The sequence below is a fragment of the Cryptotermes secundus genome, unplaced genomic scaffold (genome assembly GCF_002891405.2).
Source record: "Cryptotermes secundus unplaced genomic scaffold, Csec_1.0 scaffold1228, whole genome shotgun sequence".
Taxonomy (NCBI): Eukaryota; Metazoa; Arthropoda; class Insecta; order Blattodea; family Kalotermitidae; genus Cryptotermes; species Cryptotermes secundus.
In genome coordinates, this window is record NW_019745102.1 from 440,919 (window position 1) to 456,149 (window position 15,231).

The following is a 15,231-nucleotide window of genomic DNA, read 5'->3' on the forward strand; positions in this document are numbered from 1 at the left end:
TAAATGTCTGCTCTATTCTAAGAATTGCAATTGAGTGTGTTAGTGTGGCCATCTCAGGGCAATATGATAATTATAAACACAGCACATATCACGTCTCTGCTGTTTATATCTTCATAGCAAAGAAAACACGCCTTCCATTACAGTACAACTTAGAAACCGCTCGCCAGAGCCACAGGAACTTTGCTGCAAGACAGGCATATGTAACGATGACTTGGCACAGATAAAGTCGTGTCTTATTTATACTCTGTTCTACTGACAACAGGCCAGCGAAAAATCTAACAATCTACAGCAAAACCATCAATTATTATGGGCGTTATAACATAGGTGTGCAGCTGGACGAAACATACACGTCGAACCCCCCCCAGACGATTTAAATCCCTGACGAAACATACACGTCGAACCACGGCAACGGGTTAACAGGCTCATTAGCAGGGACCAGATTTCAATGCAAATGCATATTTCTTTCTTGCAACCAAGAAGTTTGCTCATTTTGACATGTGTATGAATTGCTTCATTTCTTAAATTTTGGACATGGTTTGATGGAGCATATAAATGCACATTTTTCCTGTTTTATGAATAAGCATAATATTTTCCAAGAAGCTGGGGGTCATTCATATTAGTGGTCACTAGTCCATGGTTAAGTTTGTTTAGCGTTTTGTAGTCGTACAGAAAGTGAAAGTAAGTCAGAAAACTAAATTACAGCCATATCAGCGGGAGTTCAAAGGAGAGATGATAACTATGTATAACAAAATTCTTTATTGCCAAGAGTGTGAAGAGAAACAGTTGTGAAGAACGGTTTCAAGTGCTTCAGTATTGAAATGCTAATACACACAAAGAGAATATTAAAACTTAATCCATGAAAAGTGCTCCTGTTCAAAAATTGCTTAGTGAATTTTCTAATAATAGTTTTTAACAATTCTCCTTTGACGTGTGCAAAGCCTTTTTAGCGGCAGATGTTCCAGTATGGAAACTAACCAGTCCTACTCTGAGAAACTTCATAGAAGTATATACAGTGCAAAGTGCTGGATGAATCTCATGAATGCAAAAATTACGTGAAGCAGTGTTACGATCTTACACTTGAAAACAGATAAGATTCAAGATAATTTTATGTGGGAATCAATCAATGAAACAATTCGTGCAAATTTTTCACCTGTTGAAAAGTTTGTGTCTTCTGTGAAGAAGGTATTTATTAAAGCACCATATAGAAAAGAAGCCTTTAAAGCAGTAGCACCGAGCGTTTCACTTCTGCCAGAACGAATTTTAACGTGCTGGGGCACGTGGCTGTATGCAGTGAGTTATTATACCGAACATTTAGGAACATTTAGGAATGTTGTGAATACATTTGATCCCAAAAGTGCAGCATCAGTTCAAATTGCCCAAGATGTACTAAAAAAAATGCAGAACTACAAACTAATCTTTCCTATATACGAGTATATATTGCTCACTTCTCTCATCTTCCATCTGTCATTTCCTCACTGGAGGCAAGCAGTAGCAATACTACTTTATATCAATTGTTAAGTTATTCCAGGACCACTGTTTCCAACTTGAATTCAGTTCCTGGAAGAGTTGGTGAAGTAGTAAAGGAAAAAGTACACAGCATTCTTTAAAAAACCCAGGATATGAACAAATTTGTGAAACTGAAGAAATTTTAGCTAGTAAATTCACTGAGCTGCCAAGTAAAAAATCACTAATAGTGGGGCAAATAGCGGTTTTTGTACATGCGCCCTTAAGATCCTGTGAGATGGAAAGTAGTTTTTCCTGCAAAAGGACATCTTACGAGACAACATGAGACGACCAACTATGGAAAACCTAAAACATTTAGTAATTGTGAACTGCAACAGAAGAGAATCTGAAAGCTTGGAGAGCTAAATGTGAGTACCATTGGTTTAAATTGCAATGAAAGAATTGGCTGTGTTGTATGATTTGTTTTTAAGTATAGCTTTTCATTACAAGTGAATCATTCAGTGATTACATAGTATTAACTTAAATGTTATTTGTTGGTCTTAAAATAATGTAAAATCAATTTTAATAGTTGGTATGAATTTTTTATATCCGTATTTTGGAAGTTTTCCATGTATCATATTTAAGAGATTATTAGGGCACAAAAATCGGATCCCTACTCATTAGTAACATTTTATACACTTCTGTTTAGGACTTTTTAACAATAGATATTTAAAACAAATTAGTTGTTGTTTTGCACTTTGTATGTAAAGAAAATTTAATTATTAATCCCAAATTTCCATAGGGGCAAATTTATCATGGATTTTATGGCCAAGTTTTATAATTAAGAAAATTATGTAACACAAACATTTGTAACATGAGGGGTGTGGGTAGGGGGAACACTGTGTCCTTTGTTATGAGGGTTTATGAGGAGGAGCAACATGTCACAAATAAAGCTTCAAAGGATACATTACTCCACACGTCCCAAGGCATGCGTTGAATACAGATAGAAGTTTTTGGTGGCTGTCAGGGTTATATATTGTTTCAGAAGTCAAGATGCAGTCATATTTGTTATTTGCCAAAAGCTCGGTACTGAAGAGATCAGCAAAATCTTTCCAGTCTCCTGAGAAGAATCTAGCAGAAGGCATAGTTCCATCCTGCCGCAGCTGTGACGTGTTCAACATCACATTAGGTATTGTGGCAGCCCTGATGACTGATGCATTCTGCAAGACATGTGAACAGTTATACAAAGGCTGTGACTGTACATTAAAATTTGAATTATATAAAGTATATACCTGTTGAAGTTTTAGAAACATACATATTTTATTTTAAACTGTTTGCATGCAATATTTTTGGAATGCAGTTTCTGTGCTTTCAGTGCTGTAACCTCTTCAAGTTTGGTTTTAACAAAAGGACTGGAATGGGGCATTTAGATCTCAAGGGACATAGCAGATACATCTGGGTCATGTATGTGTCAGGAGACTCAATAGGTCCATGGACACTAAGTCTCCTCTCACAATCTCTCCTTTTAAATTTCTTGTCAGAGCTTTCATTTTTTCATGATAACTTCCCATGAATTGTGAAATTGTCCTTATGCTTAATTAAGCACCATGCCATGAAGGTGGGTGGGAAGTGGAGGTATAGCTCCACACACTGATATCCATGGCACTAGGTAGAGGTGAGTGGTCAGCTTCGTGCCCCACCTGGGTTCCCCTCCTGGGGGGGGGGGGACAGTCCCCCGTAACCATTGGATAGGGGGCTGGGTTGACCCCAGAGCCAGTCTGGACATTGTCTGTTATTCTTATAGGCAGTTGAGCCATGATTCCTTGTTCATCCAACCCATCACTATACCAGCTGGGCTGTCCTGGCCTCACTATTATAATTGCTTCGTAATTCTGTTAACAAATTTTGAATTCCAACTTCTCTAAAACTTTTCATTTTTAATTCTGTCCTTTCTTGTTTCCTCCTCACGACTACTCAAGAATTTCATATCCAGTGGTGGGATTTTAGTTTTATTTATCATTTTGAGGGTCCATGTTTCAGTGTTATATGTTAATTTCAACTTAAAATATAATTTATATATTGTTGTTTTGGCATATGTCTGTTTTGTAATACAGTGAAACCCCAATTTGAAGTTTCTTTGGAAGCACTGAATTTGAACAATAAGTTGGGGAGAATATGAAACAAAGAAAGCAGTTATTGACTTGGAATCTTTGAAATTAGGCATTAAATGAAAGAAATCATTAAATTGGGGATCCATTGTATTCATTTTATAATTTGATAACATTAGAACTATTTTGTATTTTTCTATTAATGTCTCTGTAAATTTTCCCATATTAGTTTATTTCACTTTCAAAATAATGAAATCTGGCTGCCTGTGTAATAATTATGTTGTTAACTTCTGTTGTGGTGTTTTTCTCTAGGTTCCTAGATTCCTCATCCTGAAAACCACAACTAAGGCAATGGACAGAGTCCTTCAGGTAGCTAGTCTCTGGCTTTTTACAGCGGCAACCCTAGATCAGTCCACATGGGATTTGTGGTGGACAAACCGAAACTGAAGCTGGCTTTCTCCAATGTCTGACATTTCAGTACCTATCTACCCTTATGCTTTCTAAAAACGTAAAAATTAGAATATACAAAACTATAATTTTGCCTGTGGTTCTGTATGGGTGTCAAACTTGGTCTCTGACATTAAGGGAGGAACATAAACTGAAGGTGTTTGAGAACAGGGTGCTGAGGGGAATATTTGGACTGAAGGTGACAGGAGGTTGGAGAAAGATGCATAATGAGGAGCTTCGTAACTTGTACTGTTCACCAAGCATAATTAGAATGATCAAGTCAAGGAGGATGAATGGGGACAAAAGGAATGCATACAGGGGAAGCCAGAAGGAAAGAGACCACTAGGACGACTAAGACATAAGTGGGTGATAATATTGAAATGGTTCTTAGAGAGATAGGATGGGATGGTATGGACTGGATTGATCTGGCTCAGGATAGGGACCAGTGGAGGACTCTTGTGAACACAGTAATGAACCTTCGGGTTCCATAAAATGTTGGGAAGTTATTGAGTAGCTGTGTGATTGGCAGCTTTTCAAGAAGGGCTCAGCTCCATGAAGTTAGTTGGTTATCTACTCTTTTGCTGGGAAGCTGGAGGCAGCAGATCTGTTTGAAACTTAGTACTGAAAAGGTTGATCTATAGGGTATGCTCTGTACTTGTTTTTGGGAGGCGTTTGGTTTGAATCTGAGCCTTACTATTGTCACTGAAGTTTTTAATGGTTTCCTCAGTCCTTCCATGCAAATGCCAGGATAGTGCCTTGATTAGGACATGACTGCTTCCTTCTGAATCCTTTCCAATTCATCATTCATTTATCCTACCATCCTACACCATATAGTCTTGATACCACAAGCATCCTTAAATAACCCACACGCGTGGGCTTACTCATGCTTTAACTTGTCATTGAAGACTTCCTACATGCTCCCTACCAGTTATCACTTCCAATAAAAGCCTTCTCACCGACAGAAGTACTTCAAGAAATAAAACTATTAAATCCTCGCAAGGCACCTGGACATGATTTGATAGTCTGAGACATGCTGAAGAATCTACCACAAAAAACAGTAGTCTTATTGATCACTATATACCATAGTATGTTAAGACTTGGATATTATCCTATTCAGTGGAAACTAGCACAAGTCTTAATGGTAGCCCCCAACTGAAACAAACTCTTATAGACCGATAAGTCTACTACCAATAATGTCCAAAATCTTTGAAAGGCTTCTTAAGAGAACTGAAGAAGCAGTACCACTAAATGACCATCAATTTGGGTTCCAAAGAAAACACTCAACAATCCAGCAATGCCATCGAATTATCAATAACATTAAAACCAGTTTTGAAGCAAGAGAGAACTGTGCTTCAGTATTTCTAGACGTACAACAAGCCTTTGACAAGGTCTGGCATGTGGGACCCCTATACAAATTAAAAACATACGTACTTACCTGAACGATTCTACATTATTTTGAAATCTTATTTACATGACCGATACTTTCAAGTGAAATTAGACGATGACCTCTCTGATTATAAACCCATAAAATCAGGAGTTCCCCAAGGTAGCGTGCTTGGACCATTCCTCTACTTAATATTTACTGCTGACCTACCAAAAACTGACAATATCTTAATTGTCACATTTGCAGACGATACCATACTAACATCAGATCTAGATCCTAGAAGAGCATCTGAAAAGCTGCAGTACCATCTCGATACTCTTTATATATGGTTACAACAATGGAAGACATGTGTTAATACCAACAAATCAGTCCAAATAATATTTACTACAAAAAAAAAGCAACATAAACAATGACCCTATACCAGTAAAAACAGAGGTCAGATACCTCAGACTCTACCTAGATGAGAAGCTGACCTGGAAAACGCACATAAAAGCAAAGAGACGCCAACCTGATCTAAAAATAAAAAATATGTACTGTCTATTAACCGTAAGTCCAAATCATCTCTGGAAAATAAACTAAACATTTACAAATACATACTCAAACCAATTTGGGCATATGGTATAGAACTGTGGGCTTGTAGTAAACCATCAAATACCAAAATACTCCAGTCATTCCAATCTAAAACATTCCATATGATATCTGGAACACTGTGGTATGTCTCTAACCAAACTTTACATGAAGACTTCAAAGTACCATTAATGCAAGATGTAATTAAGTCAAACATAAACAAATACAAAAACCAAACAACAGAGCATGTAAACCAACTCATAAGTGACCTATTCATCCAACCCTTACAAAAAAGAAGACTGAAGAAAATCTGGCCAGAAGACCTCGATGATGTGTAACCACACAGAGAACCATTAATGAATTGTACCCATCGCAAGCCTTCAAATTTTAAACCATTTACTTATTACTCATATTGTTACTATAGAGTAGACTGTAAATTTGCAAGAAATATAAAAAAGACCCTTGTCTGTATCTCTCTCTCTCTCTCTCTCTGTACCTGGCTCCCAAAATGTAGGGTGTTCCATTGTAAAAGAGAGTGACTCGAGTTCAGTGTCTCTTGCAGTGCACAGACTTCCATGTGTCAGAAGATTTAAGAGCCCCTATAATGGTTCACAGAGTATATGAACTTTCTTACATTTGAGGTTCTCATGGTAATGGCTGGGAAGATTACTGTCGTCTGTGATGTGACGCCGTGTAGTCTGGTAGAAGTCTACTAACGTTTTGAAGGTACATGCTACCTCCATCTTCAGGGTTGAAAAGTAAGCCAGGCAAGCAGAGAGAGCCATATTGGTTTTTCTTTTCATGCTCAGTTTACTCTGCTTACTGCTTGCATCCTTGGTTTATTTTTGATTCTGAAGATGGATGCATTCTGTTCCTCTGAAATGCTGGGAAGAATCTCTCCCAGAGTACATGGTGTAATATCCCAGATGACAGTGCTACTTATAATATTTAATTATGACAAGTTGTATTAGATGCTTGAAAATAAATGCTTGTGCAATTTTACGTGTGCTTCCCATCCCCATACAACGTTTACTCACATAGTCTTGGAAATGAACAGACTCGGCTCCAAGGTGCATGGCCAGTATTCCCAAGAGACCAGTTCCACAGCCAAGGTCCAGAACATGTTTGCCAGTTAAGTCAATTCCTTCACGTATCATAAAGTCTGCCAAATCTCTGGTGCACTCCCAGATCTTAAGGCCCCCTGCCAACACATAATCCCTTTTGACTGCATTCATACTTGTATTAGAGGCCCATAGGGTTGTGAGATGTCAAGGCTCCCACATTTTCTACACAATTGGCTTATAGATGGCTGTGAGATTGTTATCCTTATGCGCCGGCCACCCTTTACCCCCAGGAAGATTCCTGGTACTCATTTCTGTTACAGGCCGAGTCAACCCCAGGGCCATAGTGTGACTGGAAGGATTAGATCAATTGATAATTTCAGGGATCTCATCAAACCTCCTACATTCTGCCTTGTAGCATAGTGCCTCAACCAACTACACTACAGTGTCCCCCCATATTTGTGGTATTACCAAGATTATTCTGTCAGTTGTAATACATACTGGTCGGTCAAGCCCAACACACCTTAGGCATGGGAAAGGCATGGAGCATTAGTGAAATGCAAACAACTCCAAGAAGTAACTACTTTGGTGGCACTCTGCCCACTACATATTCCACATGAACAGTCCTGGAAGTGAAGCTGCACCTTGGCATTAAAATGTTTCTTTCTACCTTAACTTCAACGTGACATTCTGGAGGAATGACTGCCTCCGTCTCCAGGACAGAAGAGTAGAACTCAGTGATATAAAAAAGAGGTACAAGTACTAGAGCTAAGAGTGAATCAAAGAGGACACTGTCACTTGAGAGGATAGTTATCAGAACTATTAAATAGTTCCACCAAGAAGGAATTGTTACAGAGATGAAACAACGTCATATATGTTTGATAAACTCTGAGGTTCTGCCCTAGTTAGGAGACTGACAAAGTGGCTATCCGAAGGTCCCACTGAGCAATGTATTATGCTTCACTTGAAAAGGGGATATTAGATTGTAGATGGTGACAGATCAAGGATCTTTTAATGCCCACCCCTTCAATCTGATTTACTCTGAAAAACAAATTAATGGGAGCATTTCTGTCTGTTTCTTCTTGCGTGGCTTTGCAGGTTCCTCTGAAATGGTAGATGTCTTATCAGACTACAGGGTATCATATCCCCTAAGACAGCAGTCTACATAATTACTGCTGCGAGAGTCTCAGATCTCACAGAAATTAAAAATATTCAATATACGAACCTTCATACTTTCCTGGAAGAAGATCTGAATGAAGTAATTCAGCTTCTGCAATGAATTCCCCTGTGGTGATCTCAGATAAGTCCTTCATAGCTTCATCAAATGGAATATGCTTCAGGTGGTATTTCCCACATGGAAATGTGCAGACAGACTTATACCGCTCAATGAGTTCGGAAGATGGAAATATTTCGTTCGCTGTCAGCCACTGCGATGGTCCTGTGCTTGCATTGTTACCCTCTGTGTCAAACACAAATGGAGTAATATTTCTGGAGTAACACAATGTGTCAAGTGTCTCACAGTTTCACTTATTACACTAACATATTTTCAGCTAGATACAACACAATTACCAACCTTGTCTGGTTCCATCTGAAACTGCACTACCATCTGTTTCATCAGGGTCATGAAAGTTGAATTTGAACATATTAAAACTGATGGCAGTACCTTAATGGTGTACCTAAAATTGAGGAGTAATGTTATGCTTGTACATTAGAGAACAGTTACTTTATGTTCTAAATTAGTCCCATGAATACTCACATTAAGTGCTCAAGGGATGGGTCACATTGCATACAGTGGCTTTCTATTTTCCTATTTCTATTCATTTGTTCACCTTCCATAAATTCTGTGCATTGCAGCCAAAGGACACATCACAAGACACAGTATACACAAAATATAGGAAGAACGACTCCCGTGGTGGAAGAATAATATAATATGCGAGTTTGAAATAAGACGTATAAGATGATAAATCTTAACAAATTTTAATATATATAAATTTTATTATAGTACATGAAGAATATACATTTTAAATAATTTTATAAACGACACATGATGGCGAGCAGTGCAATAGTTTAATGTAAATAATGCACCTGAGGATGGCACAGGGATGCCGAAACATGTAGTGAAGTGACATGTGAGACTGTGTGCACTAGAAGACGGTCAATACATACATATCATGGACGATAAAAATTGTTTTAATTGTACCTCAAAACTCATTGTGTCCCTCGATATATCCTTAATATGTTGTGGTACATTACATTAAATACTTTATCACTACTAATTTTAATAATTGACATAAATTAAGGAATAATCATACAAAACAGTGACCAGATATATTTTTGGCTTCTCTCAAGTGACATTATTGAGATACTTGTCACAAAATTCATATTTGATGTACTCATACAACACTCAGGTCAGGGAAAGAATGAACACAGATGGGGTGGGTTACAGTTGTTTGCCTGTTACCCCATCATACCTACATTATTCACTTCCCCCCAGAACCAATAGAAAATCAGGCCACACAGTTGATGCCCAGAATACAAGAGAACACTGGCAAATATGGGGGAAGCCACGCAGATGAGTGATAGCTGATAGGTACATGGGTGCATGAAAATGAATGTTCTTGCTCTGACCTGACTTAGACCAAAGACAAAACTTCCATTACATCAATTAAACTAACACACCCTATAAACTTTCAGGATATATTAAAGTGTATAATGGGGACAGTCTACACAACAGTATTCCTTAAGAATAAAATAGACGCCACTGTATCAATATTTATTTTGCTGTTGACGCTACATGTTTTGTCTAGGTCGATCTACTGGACCCAACTGAGTAGGTTGTTCCTGAGGACGGGGACAGAATCCAGTCTCTGAAACGTTGTGTTTTTAAAAAGAAACAGGACGTTTTTTTAGAAACATTGACAAGACAATGGATAGTGTCCAGAAACATAATACTTGTAAAAAGATACTAAGCTAATATAACTTAACACTCTTATAATAAAAAGAAACGGTTTTTAGAAAGATTGACAAGACGATGGATAGTGTCCAAAAACATAATATTTGTAAAAAGATTCTAACATAATATAACCTAACACTCATATAATTTCCTTTTTAAACTAAGATTATAGGTTAAGATTTTTGTTGGGAATAGCTTTAGGTTAGGCTCATTTCGAACTATGCTAATTACACCTAGCACGTTACTAACAAATACTAATAACAGCAACAGATGACCAAGATGAGGAAATGTGTAACATTAACCTGAAACGCTTAAGAAGGTGGAATAATAATGTGAGGTTAAATATGTTTATGAAAAACGTTTTAATTCATCCTTATCAACTTGAAATTCCAGACCTGAATTAACATTAACATTTTAAGCTCGAAAATATATGATTCTATTGTTTGGTAAAGGGGCAGATATGCCCAGAACAGCAAATCAACATTCTTACCGATTGTGCTTTCGATATCTGCTCCAGATTGACCTACAGGACAATGTATGCCGATGTATACAGATGGCGGGATTAGCATCCCACGTGAGAAGCCGATCCCTACGTGGTTCACCAGTTTCCCTATAGATATCGCGACGGATGTGGCAGTGGCGAGTAATTCTGTTCAAGTGATCACAGGCTAATTGACGGATGTACGATATTCACCACAGGAGGCAGCAGTGCAGTTTAAGTTTGTTGGGTTCAGGTCAGTCGAATGTTGTTAGTGGTCGGAAAGGTTGGTTAGAGCTCTCGAATTTGGGTAATGGTGTTTTGTATCATAATTTTAATTGATACTACACGTCATATTTACCCATGAGTTTTAGTCGAGAAAGAGAGTAAATGAGACAACTCAGTACTGCAAGAATGGCGTCTTACGTGGTATTGTGGTTTGTGGCCTTAGTGCAACTTTATTTTGACAGTGTGTTGACATTTAATCTCGAATCACGTCTACCTGTTATCAAATTGGGTGATGTCCCTGGTTCTTATTTTGGATATTCAGTTGCCGAGCATCAGACAGTTGATGAAATAACCAACAAAATAGATGGTAATTGGTAAGTCTATATACACAAGAAATTTTCTTGCCGTGATGTGAGAATGTTCAGTATAAATATTAGAAGTGTTAAAGCGAGGACGACGTACCTCCCTACAAAGTATACATTGGAAACGAGTCTCGAAAGTGACAGAATTGAGTGCTAGTGTATAGAGGTTTCCCCACTACATATCGCCTTCTTACCAGCCGTTGAACCACCTGTGTTGCAGTTACTGGGGAAAATGTCGTATCACATCAAAATATCATTTTGGCGATGATTGAAATTTTAACTATTTAAAGGTTGCTATTTGTAGGGATAACGCTCCCTTAAGGAGGGTGAGATGAGCAGGGCATGTAGCACGAATGGAGGAGGAGAGGAATGCATGTAGGATATTGGCGGGAAAGTCAGAAGGAAAGAGCCCACTAGGAAGACGAAGATGTAGGTGGATGGACAATATTAAAATGGATCTTAGAGAGATAGGATGGGGAAGTATGGTCTAGATCGATCTGGCCCAGGATGGGGACCAGTGGAGGGCTCTCGTGAACACGTTAAAGAACCTTCAGGTTCCATAAAATGCTGGGAAGTTTTTGAGTAGCTGCTCAGTTGGCTGCGTCTTAAGAAGGGCTCAACTCCATGAAGTTAGTTTAGGCAAGAATGCTCGCAGTAGATGTGGAAGATGAAATTGTTTTAAAAATTGGTAAGGTTACCTTTTTTCTTCTTCTTCTTTCCGCATTCCTCGTGATGTACCACTACCCAGCTACCTGTGTCTGCCCTGTCCGTTCTTGCGTAGGACAAGTAAATCTCTGTAGTTTTAAGTCTGAATGGGCAACTGTAACGTTGGTTGGAAGCTCTTCAATAGTTGCTCCAAGTGAACTTTAATTATCCTGTAGTTTCAGAAAACTGCATGCGTAGTGTTGCTTATAGTTCATAATTGTTGACAGTTGCTCAGAGTTACCGAAGGACGTTGGTCGTCGTTATTAATGGAGTTGGTGTGCATGTCTGGGTATCGCGCATTGGTGCTTCGCGCATTTGTCGGTCCAGCCATGCCTTGATGATAGTAATGCGAAGATTGCACTGTAGTGTTAATATAGAAACCTAAAATTGGCTCTTGCATAGATTTGACTGACTTTGGTTGTCCGGCAGTTGAGCCCGATTCGTAAAGGAATGCAACTCAATAGGTATATTCCAACGATTTCACCTGTGGAAGGAAACAGATGCACTTTCGGAAACGGTGCGAATGATGGGCAAAGTCCAGAAACCCAGTAAGGCCAGGAGGTCAGAGTTCATGTGACACTGGCATGAAGTTGTGGAAGCTGGTTGGAATGCCTCCACCGGAGTACCAGTGAGTCGTAAAAGGCGAGGAAAAGGGAACCCGGTTCCTGGGGTTATAACTGGGCCACCCTCTCACTGGAAGACATAAATACATACATAGCCTCCAAGTTAGGGATTGGACGCAAGGCCGACGACCGTACTCCGTAAAAAAAATACTGTTGCGAAATGCAAAGAAGCGAAAAGCAGGCGGTGTAATGCACGACGAACGTGGCAGAACTTCTAAGGAAGGCTGTGGCACAAAAAAGGCTGTTTTGCCACTGCTGAAGTTGTACATTTTTCCTGTGCTTGATTAAGTTCCACGTCCTGAAAACACACAGGAGAGTAGTAGTTGGAGGTGAGTGGTCAGCTTCACGTCCCGGCCTCTTTATCCCCGCTGAAGATCACCCGATACCTGTAGGGTAGGAAGGTGGGTGGTTGTCAGCCTTACGTTTCTGCCACCCTTTTACGCTCAGGAAGATTCCTGGAACTCATTTTTGTTAGAGACTGAGTCGACCCCAGGGCCATAGTGTGGCTGGAAGGATTAGGTCAACTGAAGAAATCCAGTGACCAGATCGAGAATCGAACTCGCGACCTTCCGGCTTGTAACATAGTGTCTCAAGCAACTATGCTACCGCATGCCCCTTTAGTTTGATAGATTTCATAATTTAATTGGATACAGTTCTGTGGGTATCACTTCTTCACATAATCCAACCAAAGCATGTATTCTCCGTCCGAAATTTCGCAGAATGTGCATCATGCCTTGAGTTGGCAGTTTCACGGCAGAAGAATCGTGTGTGTTCCAGATCCCCGGTATGGCGATTTTGGTTCTCATCGTGCTGAAAATAGAATCTGGTAACTTTATAATGATGATGCAGCTGTGTACGTCATTTTTTGATGACGACACATCCTGTAAGATGATGCAGACACAGTAATACAAGATACTAAAGTTAGAATTATACCACCCTTAACTTTATACTCGTATCATTTGCTAATGCTATCTGTGACTCAGTCTCCTGACATTTGTGGTAGTTGCTATGGCACGTACAGAGTGGCCTAAAAATGTATTCACAGTTCAACGTACAAATTATCTGCATAAACAATGTATTCGTAATCCAGGTTTCATACACGCAGAAAGGGATGGCTACCACATTGCTGAGCTAGAACAAATGTTCAGAGTGGCCACCATCAGCTTGTAAACTGGTGCACAAGCAACCGTGGGCAACGTAACCACTGGGACAGCGGCACACGAAGTTTCGATTTCTTCTCGCAACATCTCCAGTGTCGGGACAGGTGTCGAGCTAGAAAACGTGTTCAGAGTGGCCACCATCAGCTTGTAAACTGGTGCACAAGCAGCCGTGGGCAAGGTAACCACTGGGACAGCGACACACGAAGTTTCGATTTCTTCTCGCAACATCTCCAGTGTCGGGACAGGTGTCGAGCTAGAAAACGTGTTCAGAGTGGCCACCATCAGCTTGTAAACTGGTGCACAAGCAGCCGTGGGCAAGGTAACCACTGGGACAGCGGCACACGAAGTTTCGATTTCTTCTCGCAACATCTCCAGTGTCGGGACAGGTGTCGAGCTAGAAAACGTGTTCAGAGTGGCCACCATCAGCTTGTAAACTGGTGCACAAGCAGCCGTGGGCAAGGTAACCACTGGGACAGCGGCACACGAAGTTTCGATTTCTTCTCGCAACATCTCCAGTGTCGGGACAGGTGTCGAGCTAGAAAACGTGTTCAGAGTGGCCACCATCAGCTTGTAAACTGGTGCACAAGCAGCCGTGGGCAAGGTAACCACTGGGACAGCGACACACGAAGTTTCGATTTCTTCTCGCAACATCTCCAGTGTCGGGACAGGTGTCGAGCTAGAAAACGTGTTCAGAGTGGCCACCATCAGCTTGTAAACTGGTGCACAAGCAGCCGTGGGCAAGGTAACCACTGGGACAGCGACACACGAAGTTTCGATTTCTTCTCGCAACATCTCCAGTGTCGGGACAGGTGTCGAGCTAGAAAACGTGTTCAGAGTGGCCACCATCAGCTTGTAAACTGGTGCACAAGCAGCCGTGGGCAAGGTAACCACTGGGACAGCGACACACGAAGTTTCGATTTCTTCTCGCAACATCTCCAGTGTCGGGACAGGTGTCGAGCTAGAAAACGTGTTCAGAGTGGCCACCATCAGCTTGTAAACTGGTGCACAAGGAGCCGTGTGCAAGGTAACCACTGGGACAGCGGCACACGACGTTTCGATTTCTTCTCGCAACATCTCCAGTGTCGGGACAGGTGTCGAGCTAGAAAACGTGTTCAGAGTGGCCACCATCAGCTTGTAAACTGGTGCACAAGGAACCGTGGGCAACGTAACCACTGGGACAGCAGCACACGACGTTTCGATTTCTTCCCGCAACGTCTCCAGTGTCGATCGTTTTCTGCAAGTAGAAGCCGCGACAGATGAGCGTGAGGAATACTCGACACTGCGTCTTTGTCCTGGCCATTGACCTGGGAGGGTTTCATCGAGATGGCTTGTGACGTCTCGGTGATAGTGTGGTGGTGCGCCATCTTGCTTCAAGTAAAATGGTTCATTCCCTTAGAGCTGATGAATGACAGGTAAATGGATGTCCGCACCTTGAGGTACACAGAGCCAGAAACTGTTCCTTCAAAAAAGAACGGTCCAATTAAACCCCCGTAAGAGAGTCCACACCAGTGGTCTCTGCCATTGGGTTTTCGGGTCAAAATTTTGTATGCCTTTCTCACCTCCCTACCAGAAATCTTCCTGGGGGTAAAGGGCGGCCGGTGCGTAAGGCTAACAACCTCAACGCCATTCGTCCAACGGTCATTTTGGGGTACACGGAATTGGAGTTTCAGAAGGGTGTCACTTATCGCGTTCTTTTTTTTTTTTTTTTTTTT

General features: G+C 40.5%; 3 protein-coding genes across 7 annotated transcripts in view; 2 read left to right on the forward strand and 1 right to left on the reverse strand.

The window, feature by feature from the left end:
- LOC111875024 (calpain-7) overlaps window positions 1-2,575 on the forward strand; it is a 27,851-nt gene extending 25,276 nt beyond the window's left edge. For both annotated transcript variants that reach the window (XM_023871028.2, XM_023871032.2), the window contains one exon: window positions 2,489-2,575. The gene's annotated coding sequence lies outside the window, so the exon portion shown is untranslated. The remainder of the gene's footprint in view (window positions 1-2,488) is intronic.
- LOC111875025 (histidine protein methyltransferase 1 homolog) overlaps window positions 1-10,517 on the reverse strand; it is a 15,100-nt gene extending 4,583 nt beyond the window's left edge. Inside the window, exons 1-6 of one of the 3 annotated variants that reach the window (XR_002844651.2) lie at window positions 10,454-10,517; window positions 8,584-8,686; window positions 8,236-8,469; window positions 6,987-7,150; window positions 2,410-2,663; window positions 1,446-1,557 (exon numbers count right to left, since the gene is read on the reverse strand). Coding sequence is in view for 2 of the 3 variants with exons in the window: in XM_023871033.2 (XP_023726801.1) it covers window positions 2,410-2,663; window positions 6,987-7,150; window positions 8,236-8,469; window positions 8,584-8,653 (722 nt within the window). In the remaining variant the exon portion in view is untranslated. Of the gene's footprint in view, window positions 1-1,445; window positions 1,558-2,409; window positions 2,664-6,986; window positions 7,151-8,235; window positions 8,470-8,583; window positions 8,687-10,212; window positions 10,234-10,453 lie in introns of those variants that run through there. The other 2 variants (XM_023871033.2, XM_023871034.2) reach the window with 2 other exon arrangements.
- A 180-nt stretch (window positions 10,518-10,697) lies between these two features.
- LOC111875022 (integrin alpha-PS1) overlaps window positions 10,698-15,231 on the forward strand; it is a 96,618-nt gene continuing 92,084 nt past the window's right edge. For both annotated transcript variants that reach the window (XM_023871026.2, XM_023871027.2), the window contains exon 1: window positions 10,698-11,043. In XM_023871026.2, the coding sequence (XP_023726794.1) occupies window positions 10,832-11,043 (212 nt within the window). In that variant the 5' untranslated portion in view covers window positions 10,698-10,831. The remainder of the gene's footprint in view (window positions 11,044-15,231) is intronic.